The sequence below is a fragment of the Pituophis catenifer genome, unplaced genomic scaffold (assembly GCF_029215685.1).
Source record: "Pituophis catenifer annectens isolate HBS135680 unplaced genomic scaffold, rPitCat1.0.hap2 SCAF_1, whole genome shotgun sequence".
In the NCBI taxonomy this organism is placed as follows: Eukaryota; Metazoa; Chordata; class Lepidosauria; order Squamata; family Colubridae; genus Pituophis; species Pituophis catenifer.
Window position 1 is genome coordinate 180187210 of NW_027256881.1, and position 18012 is coordinate 180205221.

General features: G+C 37.6%; 1 protein-coding gene across 1 annotated transcript in view; it reads right to left on the reverse strand.

Annotated features, from left to right (window-relative positions):
• Window positions 1–18012, reverse strand: part of KIAA2012 (KIAA2012 ortholog) — a 76991-nt gene that overhangs the window by 50110 nt on the left and 8869 nt on the right. The window contains exons 2-10 of the mRNA XM_070956810.1: window positions 17249–17518; window positions 11592–11760; window positions 11014–11169; window positions 9099–9292; window positions 6632–6821; window positions 5389–5519; window positions 4236–4386; window positions 2226–2474; window positions 1354–1485 (exon numbers count right to left, since the gene is read on the reverse strand). Coding sequence (XP_070812911.1) covers window positions 1354–1485; window positions 2226–2474; window positions 4236–4386; window positions 5389–5519; window positions 6632–6821; window positions 9099–9292; window positions 11014–11169; window positions 11592–11760; window positions 17249–17518 — 1642 coding nt within the window. The remainder of the gene's footprint in view (window positions 1–1353; window positions 1486–2225; window positions 2475–4235; window positions 4387–5388; window positions 5520–6631; window positions 6822–9098; window positions 9293–11013; window positions 11170–11591; window positions 11761–17248; window positions 17519–18012) is intronic.

Here is an 18012-nt window from a genome sequence, read left to right on the forward strand (position 1 = left end):
GGGGAACATAAAAAATGAAACAAATTTTTAAAAAATAAGATTCTTTTTTTCCCCTTTGCACACCAACAACTTCAATCAAATTCTGAAAATTACATCAAAGTACTTCTGAAAAGTTTGGCTGGCTGACGCAGAATATCACCACCTGACCAGGATAAAAATAAGCTGCCTTCTCCTTTAGAAAAATCAAAATAATGCAGGCAATGGTATTCCTTGTGACACTTTATTGAAGTGAAAGTTTGAAGAAACAGGATAGAAAAAATATTGACACTTTTGAATTTTGGTGTTGGAGAAGACCCCTGGGAATAATATAGACAGCCAAGGAAACAAACAAGAGGAGCATTGAACAAATCAATTTAAGAGTTCTCACTCAGTGTACAAATGACCAGGCTCCAATTACCCAACTTCAAACACATGCGAAGACCTGTCTCTCTGGGGAAAGGTTCTAGTCAGGGGTGGGTTCTACTTACCTTTACTACCAGTTCGCAACCGGATCTCGCACTTGTGCTTGCTTTGCTCACACATGTGCCTTGCTTCTGCGCATGTGCAGAAACTTCTGCGCATGTGCAGATTGCTGATAACAACATCCGGGGCGGTGGGCAGGGCCTCCAGCCGGTTTTACTACCGGTTTTTGCGAACCAGTCTGAATCAGAGGCAACCCACCACTGGTTCTAGTGCTGGCAAAGGTGGAAGAAAAGGGAAGAGGACAAGCAATAACAAGGTTGATAGACTCAATTACAGTGGCAATGGAGAAAATCTCTCAGTATGGTTGCTAAGAGTCAACATTGAGCCATGGTGGCACAATGGTTAGAATGCAGTATTGCAGGCTAAATCTATCCACAGCCAGGAATTTGATCCTGACCAGCTGAAGATTGACTGAACCTTCCATCCTTCCAAATCGGTAAAACGAGGATCCAGATTGTTGGGGGCAATATGCGACTCTGTAAACCACTTAGAGAGGGCTATAAAGCAGTGTAAAGTGGTATATAAGTCTAAGTGCTATTGCTATTGATTTGATAGAACGTTATCAACCAATCAATGCTTCTGTAGAGATTTACTATAAAGAAAAGAAAATATTGCTTGTAGTGAGCAAATAGCAAAAGTACAATGATAAAAAAAGTACCCCTTTGGAGGAGCTCTTTACAGTGGATGATGCCTCTTCCCTATCTTGGCTCTACCCTCTCATTAAGTAATAATTTACATAAAGGAACACACACATTAGCAGTTTTGTTAATACCAAAAGTAATATTGTCTGAAGAAGATCTATTAATCTGGCTACACTCTTTATTCCTGCTGTCTGACATTTAAATTATATGAGCAAATCTATTCTTTTTAAAGCAAACGTTTTCTCCTTACCTTCTTCATCTGTAGCTAGTTCAAATTCCCTGGGATTATCTGTAGTTTGAACAGATCTCAAAAGTGATGGACAGATCATTTCTCCATTAGGACTGGTCAGAAGGATATTGAGGGATGTGCTTTTATGGCTTTCTTGAAATTAAGGGGTTGAGACAAAGAGGAATAATATTATATCAATGGAAATAAATTCTCTGGACTAAAAGAAAATCTCAGATTTAACCAGTATTGGAAATTAGCAACATTTAAAATCCTAAATATTTCTCTGTAGTTTACTGTTTCTTCTAAACAAACCCTTACAGGTAGTGGTTGACTTACAACCATGATTTCTAACAAGGCAGTTAAATGAGTTGCACCCAATTCTCACCTTTTTTTTTTTTTGCCATGGTTGTTACACAATTCACTGCAGTTGTTAAATGAATCATGCAGTTATTAAGTGAATCCTGTTTCCCCCATTGACTTTGTTTGTCTGAAGCTGCCTGGGAAAGTTGCAAATGACGATCATATGACCCCGGCATATCATAAATATGCCAGTGGCCAAGCCCTCAAATTTTAATCATGTGACTGTGTGGATGCTGTGATGGTCATATGTGCGAGGACTGGTTATAAGTCATTCTTTTCAACGCTGTTGTAACTTCAAACGGTCACTAAACAAATGGTTATAAGTCAAAAACTATCTGTATTTTAGTGGTTATATTCATGACTATCTGCAGTCTTCATATCTGCAAATTTGCGAGTTTGGCATATAATTTAAGAAAACTCAGCTATTTATAATCTTTAGAAAATTGAACCATTGAAGAAAACCTGTTTAAAATTGAGCAACTCTAATTAATGGCCATTTAAGCTCATGCTATTGTTAACTAAATTTATCTTACCTATTTGTTCTGTGTTGTCAGTTCCAATGGACACTTCTGTCTTTCTTTTCTTCCCATCATTCAGTGCAAACTTGCCTGGATTTATTAGGGGTAGATAAAAAGTATCTTGGGAAGCCCTTAGAAGGCCATCATTGATAGTTTGCCTCTGCTTGTTTCTACGTTTGGTGTCTGAAACTAGATCGTTTGGCAAAAGGGCCAACGGCTTATCAATGACATCAGTCTCAGATTTGACTTCTGTAGAACAAGTCCCTGCAAAGTAAGAGAACAAATCATAACAGCTGCTGATCCACAATCAAAATATGAACATAGCAGTGGTGGGTTTCAAAATTTTTTACTACCAGTTCTGTGGGTGTGGCTTGGTGGACATGACTTGGTGGGCGTGGCAGGGGAAGGATACTGTAAAATCTCCATTCCCGCCCCATTCCAGGGGAAGGATACTGCAAAATCCCCATTTCCTCTGGATCAGCTGGGACTCAGGAGGCAGAGAATAGATGGGGGCGGGGCCAGTCGGCGGTGGCATTTACTGGTTCTCAGAACTACTCAAAATTTCTGCTACTGGTTCTCCAGAACTGGTCAGAACCTGCTGAAACCCACCTCTGGAACATAGCCAAATTAAAACGAACATGTTAAAAGTTTATAGTTAATGTATAATCGCATATAATGCAATTATCTATTTATCTACTCAGAAATAAACTGAATTCAGGTAAATATGTATGTAACTATGGCCTTGATAGCTACCTTGCAGAAAGTATGGAAACTTTAGAATTATATAATGCTGACAATGAAAAACTCAATGCACTCTGTTTTAGTTCATTTCTGCAATTGTTTAGCATTATTGTAGTAATGCATAAGCTGAAAGGAGGCCTGAAAGTAAACTTGTAGTAAAATGGAAATGGTCATCCATTTTGCACAATATTGACTAAATAATTGTGAAATTGATATTTATCTCCAAAGAAATGTGCAAATCCTTATACAAAAAGAGTAAGAGTTAAATTAGTGTAACAGTACACCATATGTATTTCTGAGCTTGCAAGGTTAATCTAGATAAGAGAACTTGGCTTGAACACTGTGCATATCCTTGGAGTAAATCTGGACTTTAATTGTGTTTGAAATATGCTACTCCAAATATGAGTTTACATATATTGTGTGCCTGTAAAATTAAGAGAAAGGGAATGTAATAGATCTGGACAAAGGTAAACTGATATTGTGGAACTGAGTTGACAAATGCAGGCATGGAAATAAAGATTCAGGTTTAACTATGAACGAAGGATTGAAACTGTATATCAGAAGCTATGAATGGGAGATTATAAGTTGTTGTAGAGACACACTTTCCTTTATACTTTTGATGTATGATGTATGAAAATAGAAATTCATAGATTGTGGTAGTTCCATGTTATAATCCAGTAAATTATGATAATGAAAAAATTTGGGATAATTTTGGGAATTGTACAAGAGTTTAAATAAATTTAAATTTAAAGGAAGAAATTATTAGGTCATGAATATCTATGCTCATGAAACCACTTTGATGGCTAGAAGTGAGGAAAATTTTAAAAACTATCTTGCTGAAGAGGCTGGGCTCAATAGTAAAGAAAACAAGCCAGTTAAGATTATGTCAACAGACAATGCCAATCCAGAAAATCAAGGAAATTCTTGGGAAAGGGAGATTAAGATTGTTTTCTTTAAGATACATGAAAGAGAGCAAGTAGTGATGAGGACCCACAAGGTAAAAATAGAGAGACCCACAAGACAAAGCTAGAGAAAGAATATGTGTTTGGAGTTTGGCAAGTATTGTGCTGGTGGGAGCAGCACCCTTTGAAATGAGCTGACAGACAACTTTTGATGTATGCATCGTGTTTCAACAGAGAAGGGAACAGCCACCTAAACCAAGCCTATCCAGAGGTAGCTATTTTAAGCAGACATCAAGTTATCAAACCCATTCTGGAAGTTTGGTTTTGCTGACTCTCTACCTGTAATGAGCAAGTCCCCTTCATCTGAAGGGTGTGGCTGTACCTCTTGAGCTTTTTGCTTTAGCTGGAGACTCCGACTGAACCAGCAGTGGAAGGATCATAAGTTCTTTTGAAAGCTCACTGGGTTTTATTTTTTCCCTTTGAACGCTGGGTGAGCTTTCAGTTATTTGAGGTAACTTGCAAAATTCTGGCACCTAGAGAAAAACAGAGCTTCAAAGCACTTTTTAATATAGCGAATGCCACAGATCTTAAGACAGTTTTTGCACAACAAATTGTTCCAAATGACAGAAAACACATCAAAATCATGTGCCTAAAAATGCGCACTTACCCTGCTATGGACAGATTTTATAAAAGGGGTGTGTGTATGTGTATCATTTTTCCCAGCCTGATCCCTCTTGATATTGGGCATTGCTCCCATAGTTCAACTAGCATGGCCAATATAGCCTGGGGATTAGAAGAATTGAAGTCCAATTCCCTTGGAGGGTACCCAGTGGGGAAGGCTGTGTTAAGCTTTTCACCATGCTATTTAGGAGACTTTCTGTTATATATATGCAACATGAAAAAAAGTATACAGGACGGAGTGCAATAAACCGTTAAACAGGCTTAATTCCCTTTGATTTTAATGAGACGCAGTCTGATCTTTTCAGTGGAGTTCCCTCCAATTAAAATTGAATTGCAGCCTCAGGGACACTGAATTACATCGTATTGTACCCCAGAGTACAATTTCTTCTTATTGGGATATACTTTCGGAATGATTAATTGTTGGACGTACTATTGCATTTCAGTTGATCTATGATACAATGTTAGAATAGGAGGCCATGCAGAATGCTGAAAACTAGATCACTAGCCATATTTATTAAATTGGTAGCCTCTCCTCCAGTCCTAGACTTATTAATTCATTGATTTAATATTTTCTTAACTTTGGAACAATTGTCTCCTTATCTTTTTTCATACAGAAGACCTATAGAGGCATACTTGAAATCTCCTATGTAAACCAGTCTTGCCTCAGACTTGTCTTCAGCAGAATAGTAATCTCCAGTTTATTCCATATACATATGTGCGTTTTTCCAGAATTAATCCTTTTTTAAAGCTAACAAATTCTAAATATTTGAACTATTTTTATGGTTCTTAAGCATTCAGACTCATCCTTCACCCCACAAAATAGTAGGATTTGGCAGATGGGCAAAAGAACTGACCAGCTTCCTGTGTTTCTTTGTGTTTTCATCTTGCTCTTTACTACCTCCTAGATTAATCAGGGGGAACAGTTCTGTTTCTTCAGAGAGTCCTCTTCCTCTGCTAGCAGTGCTCTTCAGATGATTTTGGTTAACTATGAAACAAACAGGAAAACAGAGAACCAAAATTGCCTTCCTTTTCTCTAGCCATGGTTAATTCTCATCAAAATCTATGCAGAAAACTGTTACAGCTGAATTGAAGATTGAATCAGTGTTCACTCTGTGATAGGCTGTAGATATTACATTGGAAATGGAGCCTACATGACAAAATGCTCCTTTACAACTTTACATGCAAAAAAATAGCAGTCTTTTCCCTGATATTCTCCCCACCATCACCTTTTGGGGGTATAAAACTCTCAGGTGGATACTATCTACAAATTATTATGTTCAATACAAATTATTATGTTCCAGTTGTGGCTTGATCATTTCAGCAAGGATTAAGCTATTTCTTTGTAAGGAAGCTCTCAGATTACAAAAGGCAGCTATGTTGGGCAATATAATGTCTGAAATAGTATTATATGATGGTAGAATATGGTTTCCAACCAATCATTATACCAGCTGGCAAAAACCAATTTCCAATTCTTTGTATCTTTCTCTTTTCCAAAAGTTGCAGTATTTGCTTCTGATATAAAAGAAGCTATTTACCGGAAAGCAAGTGTAATATAGCAGAGTGTAGCCCCATGGTGATATTTGTTGGTTTTTGTACTTACCGGTAATTCAAAAAATTCCAGCAGAGGGAGGTATAATGACTATGTTTGCATACCATGCTAACTCTCTGTTACCTGGCTGTGCTTTACTCAATTAGCTCATTGTTCTCAATCCACATAATATTATGAACCTTTATTTGTTTGCTCATTAAATAGTTCTTCTTTCCTCCAGTACAAATCTAGGTCTTCCTGATTCTAGTCCAATTTCTGAACCACTACATTATGCAGACTCGATTTTTACCAGATAGTAACTACAACGTAGTTGGCATTTCGGTTTGTGGTTTGTGGTTCAATGTGTCATGTACACAAATATACAAATACAACCATCCTGCAACATCATTAATTCCTGCATTTATTCCTACATTCTGGAATACTGAATATCTTTATTTGAATGGCAGAAACACTGGGCCATTAATGGTTCTCAACTACCCACTGCCTCTACAAATAAAAATATAGTGGTGGCTTTTAATTTGGCTCATAAATTTGCAGCATTTTCTTACCACTGTATGTGATCTTTTTTCCAGGAAAGAAGCCACCATAGAAATTCACATGGGATTGCTCACACCAAAATTCAGAGGTGTCAATTCGTGTATTTCCCAATAATGGAAAATTTACTGATTGGTTTGGCATTTCACAGTTATGTGGCTCCTTCTTGGTCTTTCCACCTTGGTGACATTCTACCCCTCTGTCCTAAAAGAAGGTAAACAAGACCACTTGAAAGGCTGCATTTAAAAACCAGTAAAGAGAAAAAAACCAACTGTTCTATTCATAAGAAAATAAAGAGTCCTTTTGCATTAGCAGTTTGTAACATCATCTAACCACCACTATGGGAAGACAAAGCTGCAGTGATATACAGTAGCACCACAACAATGGCTGGATGCACCATAAATTGCTAGCCTGTCCAGATGAAAGACATTTCTGTCCTATCACTTTCTTCTCACAATGGTCAACCAGATACCAACAAAAAGCTCACAACACAATATTAAGTTCGTAGCATTATGTTGGTTGTGTTGCTCTGCAACTATTATCGAGAGGAATACTGTCTCTAATACTGGTAAAATAATGAAGCAGTCATTAAGTAGCAGTAGCCTCAACTTCCATTAAGCAGCCACTGACGTATCCTCCACGGATCTGTCTTATTCCCTTTGAAAACTCTCACGTTGGTAGCTAATATTGTGTAAAGCAAAATTTCCTTTTATCTATCTTCATTAAATGAACCCCAGCACTTCTGTTTGATGCCAGCAGAGAACAATTCACTAGCTAAATAAAGCTCTCCCTATAGTAATGTTCTAATAACTTCTGTATATCCCTCCCTGCAAATTGCTAAATGTAAGCAGCCTGGTAATTTATAAAGCTATTGCACTGTATATAATCATTCAAATTGCCATGAGTTCAAGTCCCAGTAAAGGATTTGCGCCTCACAGAATAACATCTGGCCACTCACATCTGACAATCTGATGACTGATCTGATGATCAATAAGGTGAAACCAGCAATGCCATGCCTCCTGGTGGCCAAAAGAGATAAAAATGAACTAAAGGCTGTAGAACCTACCTTTCTCTTTGATATCAAGATAACAGAGGGACCCTCATTTAACTTTCCAAATTGCCATTTAAAGGTAAAATGCTTGCCTTTATTTCAGAAGAATACAATATCAGGAGAAAAGGAAAACAAAAGGGCAAATGATATTTTTCTCCTCTTTATAAAAGAGCAGGAAATTTAGCAGTTATACTATTCTCATTGCTTCAGCAGTAGTTATAGTTTAAAGGTTTTATTTGGTTTATATGGGGAGTGCAGTGAATTATCCATATATTTGAAAGCTTCCTACTCCTGAACAATCGTATTTGGGTAGGCCTCACTTTTATAATTTACTTAAGGGTATTATCTCTGTATGTATGAAACACAATAGGGAGGGAGGGAGAGGGAGAGAGGGAGACAGACAGCATTTTGTTTTGAATCTCTCTATTTTTCCCTAACATGCAGATATTCCTACACATTAAAAAAAAGGAAGACATATGATGGCCAACATCTTATAAAAACTGAGGAGAGAAGCACATAAGAGTTCGCTACCAAGCAAGTGCTAATGATAGAAATAACTATAACACAATAGTAGTAGTAGTAGTAGTAAAATTATTGCAGCTTCTTCCTATAATACTCTTTGTGATTGCAGTAAATTGTATGTAAAACATAATATAACCTTAAAATAAAGGTGGGAGGGAAAGGCTGCAATTCATCTCCAACTTTCCTATGTTCCCTCTCTCCCATCCCATTACATCATCACACCCTCACCTGTTCTAGGATATACTCCTTTCCAATCAGCTATTAGACAGAGGCCTAATTAAAGTAAAGGAGCTTTTTAACTGCTGCCCCTCTTTTTTGGAACCCCATTTTTTTAAAGCCTCACTAAAGTGGGCCCTAGAAAAGCCACAACAATTTCATTTTCAGCAGGCCTTGGCAACAGGCGCGTCATGAGGCTTCCCTGCTGAGGTCTGGTGCTCTGTTTTGAACTGAGTCTGTTTATTGTCCCTGGCAAAAAACTGTGATTTAACAGTTATTCAATCTTGATGAAAAACAATTATGGAATAGCAGATGTAAGCCACTCAGACCCAGTGACAATAGGAACAGCATAACAGGTCAGCAAATACATACATCCCCACATATTTTATTTAAAACGTTTGGGATGTTTTAAATCTGGGCCAAAATTTGTTTAATTCTTTTAATAATTTTAAATTTTGAATTGGATGTTTTTTATTCTTGGCTGTTCACCGCCCTGAGTCCAGCAGGAGAAGGGCGGTATAAAAATTTAATAAAATAAATAAATAAATAAATAAATATGTCCTCTGAGGCATTCAAGCCACCCTTGCATCTCTGCAAGATCATTCAACCTTTTATTTTATTGATGGGAACAGGACATCATTAAGCAGTTGGGAGCTGGAGAAACTATTTTATGGGGAAAGAAAGTATAATACCTCAGAGATCTGCCAGTGTGCCTCATTCTGATTCCAGATGCTTTCTCTGGAATGCTGTGGTTGAAGATGAAAACTCAGTTTTCTTACAGAAATTCTTAAAGGGATTCGACCTGTTTCTCTGGCATTATGTTCTGCGTCACCTTTCACCAGGCAGGCTTTATTTTCTGACTTTTTACGCAATGGAGGACCAAGACCTAAGAAGTAAGGAACATCTTAGCCCGGAAATAAATGACCAAAATGGCTGCATTGTACATCAAGGAACAATTATGATTCAGCCTAATCTTGTCTGTGCTATTCATAAATACATCTAAGCATGTTCAGTGGGTCACTCCTAAATAGGATGAGCAGCTTTCACAAATCAGGCTTAACAAACTACCATCCCATTCATTTGTTTTAGAAATTTTAAACTTGGTGTTTTCCTAAAAATAGTATAGGTAGTCCTCGATTTATGACAATTGAGCCCAACATTGCTAAGTTAGACATTTGTTAAGTGAGTTTTGCCCCATTTCACGACCTTTCTTGCCACAGGTGCTAAATGAATTACTGCTGTTAGTATTAAGTGAATCTGTCTTCCCCATTGACTTTGCTTGTCAAAAGGTTGCAAAAGATGACCATATGACCTTGGGACACAACAACCGTCATAAATATGAAACTGTTGCCAAGCATGTGAATTTTGATCACATGATCCTAGGGCTGCTACAAAGGCTGTAACTCTGAAAAACAGTCATAAGTCACTTTTTTCAGTGCTGATGTAACTTTTAATAGTTAGTAAATGAACTGTCATAAGTCAAGGACTACCCATACTGCTCTACCTATAATAACTAGAGGTATTCACTTGAATTGGAAAATATTGGTGCTTTTTCTTTTTTATGAATATTATGACATGATGTGACAATATGATTCTATAAAATGATATATTATGGAAGATATTCTCAGTGTACCTTAGTGAAATAAAGAAGAATAATGCACCAACATTTATTTTATTTTTTTAGGGAATATATATACTGCCTCAATCTCATTAGACTCTCAGTAATTTAGAAGTTATATGTATGTTGGGTAGTTAAATGATGCATCAGATCTGATCATCTCTGATAGGCACTGTTAAATGATCTATAACTCTTAGTAACAAGGCCATCACCCAAGAGTTTAACAGTTTGGCAGGCTTATTATAGAGAACAGGATACAGTACTCCAGGATCCTCTTCCAAAACTTCTTAGGGCAGAGTTCCCCAACCTTTCTAGCTTTGCGGACTGGAGGTTGGGGAAGAGGGGATGGTTCCGCATGAGTGGCTTGCAGCTCCATTTGTGCAAGCAGCAGTCATATGCACCACTGCTTGTGCAAATGGATCGTGCTTGCCTGTGTTTGCCTGCTGCACATGCAAATGGAGATGCGTGGCTGCATACTTGCTGCCGCTTCCGCAGCCCAGTTCCAAATGGCTCACGGCCCAGTAATAGGCCACAGCCTGGGGTTAGATACCTTAGGGAGTTAAAGTTAATATTCAGACCTTGAATTGTACTTGGAAACAGACTTTCAGGCAGATGGGAAAAAAGGGGTCACATATCCCCAGAATTTTTTCTCCCATCACATTTGAAGTTTGAAAACCAATGTCAACCAAGATGCAGTAATTCCAATCTCATGAATGTAAAAACATGGCCAAACCAGGAGCAGATATAGCAGATACTCCAAACCATTCCTGGCAACAACCTTGGAGGCATCTGCAGAGCGGCAAAGGGAGAGCTAATAATTTTACATAATTCCATTATCATTGTGATGTAAGCATGTAATTATGGCTTTTATGTGATGATATCATGCATGTTGCCCCTTTGACATCGTCCTAAATTGTTATGGATGTCTTTGCAAAAATTAAAATCCAATGGTAACTAATTCTGTTAAAATATATGTATTTGTACTGTACCTGAATAAGTCTGTTCTTCTAGTTCACTTTGTGAGTACAAGCAAGGAGTGTAGAAAAAATGAAGATTATACTTTGGTGGAATAGCTGATAGATCCTGTAATTTCTTCCTGAGAGCGGCTGCATTTTCCTTAAACAACAAGGGGTCACTGATATATCCTGAAAAATATACAGTATACAGCTGCCGTTGGGTAAAATAACTCAACATTGATCTGTCTATTGAGTATTGTCTATGATACATCAACTGGGAACGAAAAGGGATTGAAATGGAGACCCGTTGCTCACAAAGCACATGTTTTAATTATTTAAACAGAGGATGGGCATAGCATATGAGGAAAGAACCAAATATTTTCTCTCTGCAAATTATTATTAAGCACGATTTGTCATCCAGGAATGTAGCAATTTGGGCCCAATCTACTCTCAAGTACAATGTTATTTTCTTCTATTTATTTGAATTGATTCTGTAGTGAAGGTCAAGACTGATCTGAAAATATACTTTCTACCATTTTATTTTCTGTTTCATCAGAGAAGATAAGAATTACTATTTTAATAATTTGGGTTTGTTTTCTTATAATACTAACCTGCATTCTGAAGCTTTTGCAAAACACTTGGATCCCAGCTTTGGGAGAGTTTGAGGAGGTACCTCTTGGCTGAATAGCCTGGTCTCATCGATCTGACCATCTCACAGTCTGAATCTTTCAGGAAGTACAGATAGGGCTGCTGAGCAATTCCTTTCTTATCTTGCCACAGCTTTAATATGAAAACAAAATATCAAAAGCTTAAAATGGGTGCCTCTACTTAAAACTGAGGAACAATAGATTTTATTCAGTGTCCTCCCAACATTTCTTTGAAAGTATTGCCAGCTCGCTAAGTTAGAGAGGAAACAATGTGGTGGTTCAGACAGACAGACAAAGGAGAGAGCCTCATTATGGGTTGGGGATGTCCCGAGTGTTCTCAAATGCCAAAGCTTTTTATGATTTCAGTTTAATTGCTAATGTTTATTTTGTTGCACTGGTTCTTATTTTTAACCTTCTTACTGAAAAAAAAAGTGCTCAGAATTCTTTCAGAATGGAAGAATCATATAAATCCTACTAAATAAATAAATAATGGAAAACTACAAGTGAGTGTGAAGGTAGGCATATTGTATATTGTAAGAGCAGGTTAGAAAGCAGCCAGGCATATATGGCTTTGGCAGCACATGCTAAAAAGAATAATTTGACATTTCAGTGTATTTTGAACTGAAAAAGAATAAACTCTTTTGGCTAATAGCTGGGGAATAATCAGCCCTTTCAGTAGTTTTGCAACTGGTCTTGAAAGGTTTGCAATTTTTTATACAACAAAGCAAGAATACTTTAGTCTTTCAAATTTATTTGAAATGAAATCTGTGCCATTGTAAAACAATCTAATATTACATCCAGAAAAGTGCTTTTTCTCTCTCTCTTGAGAGAAGGGACTCCCACTTACCTTGTAGTAAGATGGCCGGCCAATAAATTTAATAAATTAATAATAAATAAGTAAATTAGGCTTTCAGGAAAATCCAGGTCCAGGTGGGGATTTTATAAATATACCTGTAGGGGTCTCTGCATGCATATCTCACTGGATTAGGAGCAGCACCTAATTGTCCAGCATCAGTTAGATAAATTCCCACTGGACTTTCAGAGACATTTACAAATGTATGTAACATGCAACCCCCTTTTGATTTCTGTAGTGTGACTGTCTTACAAAACTGAATAATCTGATGTATTTGTGAAAGTGAATGACTGCTTTCCTTGGAGGATTGATGGGGAATCCTCACAGTAAAGAGGAAATACAAGTTGTGATAGTGGGAAATAGTCTCCCATATCTGGGATGTAAATAATCAGAATAACAAAAGAGGGCAATAAAGAGTTAGAATTTTATTTTGCTCTCCTCTGCCTCTGGCGGTTATGTGGACTCTTTCAGCCCAGCTATAGTAGATTTATAGGGGAACTATTTACATTGCCTAAACCTTAAAGTAATATTTACAAACAATATACTTTAATTCTTGAAACAATGCTGAGAAAAGGAGAAAATATTTTTAATGACTCACAAGCACTTTATTTATTTATCAAAGTTATACACCACCCATCACACTTAAGTGATTCTAAAGTGACTAAAGTGACTTTAAGTTGAATGGAAATAAAACAATGTCAGCTGCTGGTAAAATGATCTTCATGCTAATAGGCCCTCCTAATCTTCTCTTTTTTAGGAAGTGATTATTTCATAGTGCATTAATAAGCTTCTCCCTACAACTTTTTAATTTATTTATTTTTTTCAATTCATGAAAAGAGCATCAGTTTCCTTTCTGGCAGCTAACATTTTATTTCTACTCCACCCCCAATGTGCCATTTGTTTTCTGTCTGAGACAACAGAGGGGAAACAAAATGACAGCAATTAGAAGAACATGGGGCTCCCTCCTACACATCACTGTGTTGGATTGGTATAAGACCTCCTGGGCCAATGATGGAGCACTAACCACCAGCAATGGATTACTATGAAGTTCAATTCCCTAACTAGGGAACAATGGGCCTTGTCAGGTCACAGGAATTCTGCTACTACTTAGAGGTACTGCATGCTGACATTGAGTCTAATCTCAGACACTTAAGAATACATGGGAACAGAAATTACATTATTGACTACGTTCATATTATATGCACTTACGAACAAGAATCCATCCCAATAGATAGATGTACTGTGGAAAAAGATTTTGGGCATTTTCAACTTTTCTCTGATTCCGTGGGGCTGTAGAAAACACCCTGTCTCTGATCAGATGAAGCTTGAGAAAGAGAAAGAGATTCACAGAATGGATTGTGCTTAGAAATGACTGAGAGGAATCTTTGGTTCAGAATCCTTTCTTCTTTCTTTATTGAGCAGAAATTGCCTTCTATAATGATCTGAATACTTAATTTTATTGTCATATTACTATTGAAACTTTCCAGAATTGAAACAATTTAATTGAATCAGAAGCTGGAATAAATCAAGGTTTTCTTTAGTTTCAATTTTTTAAAAAAATTCTCAAGGTACTGAGATTGGGTTACCTCATGAAATATGCTTCCTGATTCAAATGCCCTTCTCCAGATTGCGGTGGCAAGGCAGGCCTTCTCTTCTTCAGTCCCCTTATCCTCCCTTTCATATGAATCAAGATTTGAAAAGCAGAGAGTTGACAAAACCTCTTGGTTTCTACCTAAGCTGAATGCTACTTTGTCTCCTACTTCTAGCATGTACTGGGGCTTTGTTAAGAAAATGACTCAAGTGGATTGAGTCAAAGCAGACATGCGTAGACCTGTTTGTTTTCTTTGGTATCAGCCAGTTATTTTCAGTTCTCAAGTTTCAGTTTATACACTTGCGCTCCAGGGTATTTGTATAGGGATTTCATTTCCAGTACTTTATAGTTTCAGCAGCAAATCTTCAATAAGGCCATTAAGTAACGGTTTAATGTGGAAGGAGCTTAGCACTACTACTAGTTTATTTCAAACTTTGTCTCATTATCATTCATGTTCATAGTGGCTAATCATTTAAAATGTAACCATAAAAAAGGAATTTAAATGTTTCAAAATGTGCCATTTAAAATACTTGGTCAAAGAGAACATTTTCAACTGAAACTAATGCAAAATGATGGCTGTGACCAGATGATTGTAGCCCTGCTCCTTTTTTGGTGCATGGATGCATATAAAAAGAAGTTAAGTGTTCCTTTTACGGTTCTGGCTGCCATCTTGAATTCTTTGGCTTTACCTTCAGGCATTCTTGGTTTTAGCTCCTTTTCCTGAAAATGGAAAGAGACTTAAACACAATTCGCAATTCCTGGTGGATGTCACTCATAGGAATGACACAGGATGGCAGCCCATGGAGAGTCCTTATTATGGATGTTATTTTTGGGGTACATCTAGAGGCTTTTAACACTAAATCTCACTGATTAATGGAGCTGGACACATTTACTTGACATATGTATTATTCCCATGTTTTCCTAATATTTCCTTACTTGCTTTTTTAAAGGAAAAATTGTTAAGGAGAAAAGGCCAGAATAATTGGGTAGTGCTACTTCAGCTCACCATTTGGAATTAGCATCTGTTTACGGCTGCCTCCACAGGCAACTTAGCCCACCCCCCAAATTCCTCACAATCCTCTAAAGATAACCTTTGAGTCAGTCTTTCTGAAGTAGAGTTCAGGCAGCAACTCATTATTTAAGACAGATCTCTGCTACATCCAGTCCAAGATTTTTTTCCTGACTGAGGTGGATCAATAACTTGCAGGTTGCATTACATAGATCACAACTTTTAGCATGAGATATAAATACCGGTGTGTGTGTGTGTGTGTGCTTTTTTTAAAAAAAAATTAGATACAACATAGCATCAAACAAACTCTCCATACCTTATATACTGCAAGTGGGAAGGTAAATCACATATTTTATGAATTAACCAACAAAACAAAATTGTTTTCCATGTCAGTAATTGATTTAGAAAAGCAGTAATTTTCTACACCCTACATCCACATCTTGGAAGACTCAAGAGTAACTTTGAAAGGAAAGGTCTAGAAATGCAGCCTCCTAAGACTATTTCCTGGAAAGAATGCAACCCTGTGCCTGATCTCAGTCTATGCTCTATCTTAATTTTCCGCCTCCTCTTATGGCCGCATGCATTGAAAGCGCCTGGAGTGCCCCTGCTGGACTCTAATTGTTGGTGGCAATCGGCACAGGATTTCATCTGTTTCATCACAGCAGTCCTCTTTTTCTGCTCCTTTAATCTTTGACGGATGCAATGCTTGGGTACACTGATGGACTCGTACCACAGGCAGTGATTTTAGAGATGTCTTTTGTCCACAGTCGAGGCATGGTGTCTGCACTGGGCTGGACAGTATTTCTGAATGGATCTCTTCCCAGAGTATTCAACAGAGAATTGACTGGAAGGGAAATGTATTCAGATATGCCAAATGCTTCTGGCAATCACTAGCTGAAGCATCTGGAGGCATTCCTGAACTGTTTGAGATCTCATTTAAAGGAGCCGTTGAAGGGCATTTGTTTCAAACTCCCAAATGTATAAACAGTGGCCTGAGCTGGACTGTCTTTTCATGAAACCTGAGACTCATAATTCTGGGCAGAAGAACAAGGGGTTTCACAAAGCAATGAGTCAAAGTACTTTCCCAAAAGATACTTCTAAAAACATTTGTGGGGAAGCAAGCCACAAAGCAATAGATATGTTTATACACAGCTACCTCTTTCCCATGAAAGTGATTCTTGCTTAATTAGATGTGAAATTGACATTTGCTGCTCCTGTTGCTATTATTAGTGTTAATTTGATATACATAATACTTTTCTGCCCAAAGCTACCATTACTAATGTAAAATCTGATAAAAGAAGTAAAAATCATCATAAGTAACATTTTTTTTTCTCTTAAGTGGGGACCTGAGCTTGCTCGCAAGAGAAATGCTGCTTCAGGTCAACTGCAAAGAAAGGCTGAACCTTAAATTATGGTCAGTTTTCTACTTACCATAATACGTTAATCTTAACCGGGTTTAATTTCAACTTGTTCACTCCCATGATGTGAAACTCCATACCTAACTTAGCACTAGTCAATAGAATTTATTACTTGCTTGGAGTTAGCTGGCAAGTCATAGTAAAGTCAGAGCCATGGATTGCAAGTTGATGTTTGAGGATGATGGGCTTTCTAGTTGCCCTGTGGAATGACCTCCCTTCCATTGTTCTTCAGACTCCAGTAATGGCATTTTTTAGGTATCTTTTAAATATTCTTCTTCCTTCTGTCTTTACCTTTCCCTAGTATTTGGGATTTCAAGAATATCTATCCATCTGTCCAAATTATCTATCATGTCAGTCCACAAGGACTGTGCATAATTTAGTGATATTAAAATAGCAATGAAATAAAATTATGTACTAAAGCTTCAATAGCAAAAATATAAATGTTAATGTCCAATAAGAAAGCTCTATATATGGTAAGTGCCTATGATTTTACAATCAGTTCGCAAAGATCTTCTGGAAAAGCTAAGCGTTAAAATTTCTGGAAAGTCTTGAGCATGTGGCCTGTTTGTTTTAAAAGCAAACCATTCCAGAGATAGGCATCTCTTATTTTCATCCTGTTTTTCTCTTCTGCATTTTTAATGAGTGTAAACTGCTTTGGGATTTTTAAAATGACAAGTGGTATAGAAATGTTTTAAATAAATGCCATCAGCCTAACTAAACATGTGTACATCTGAAATACATGAACAATACCTGTTTGCTTCCATATACTAAGATAGCCCGTGCCAAATCTTGGAGTGTGTGAAGATCTACACATAATGTCTGGCTTTTGTTCTGACATCCTTGCTGCAACTTCCATTTCCACGGTTTGGCTACATCTTCCGAATAGAGAAAGAGTGTGCCTCTTCTTGTGCAATATGTTTTGGGGGGATACAGCCCCCAGTACTCCTTCATGATCTGCCTGTGATCCAGTAGTCTGTTGACATTGCAAAGGCCTTCAGGAGACATCCAGTTCAGGTCATCCTAATATGAATAAAAGGAGGACGAGATGCAATAACAGAATGGATTTTAGAAACAAAAATTCAATACAACTTTCTGCAGGATCCAATCAGGGTCGGTCACAGGGACTAGAGGTTTTGTCTTCCAAGCTTTTGGACTTGTGCTGGAGCCCATCTTCAGGGAACGTCTCTCTAGCAATGTGTGTGCTGTTCTGTATGTGGTATTTATATGGTGCCTATTTTATGTGGCTTTTTAGATGCTGATTGGGGTGTGTTGATGGCTGGTTTTTAAGTCGTTGGCTGTCCTTTGCTTGTGCTGCCTATCCTTCTCCTTCAAGTACTTGAAGTATTCAACTTGGCAGCTATTAATATTGTTGGACGAGCAGGCACAAAAACAACGAGGGAAGTGATTGAAGCCTGGGAAACAGGCCCTTTGGCAGTCAACAGGAGTGCTGATTTACCACCAGCATACCACACCCCAATCAGCATCTAAAAAGCCGCATACAGCAGGCATCATAT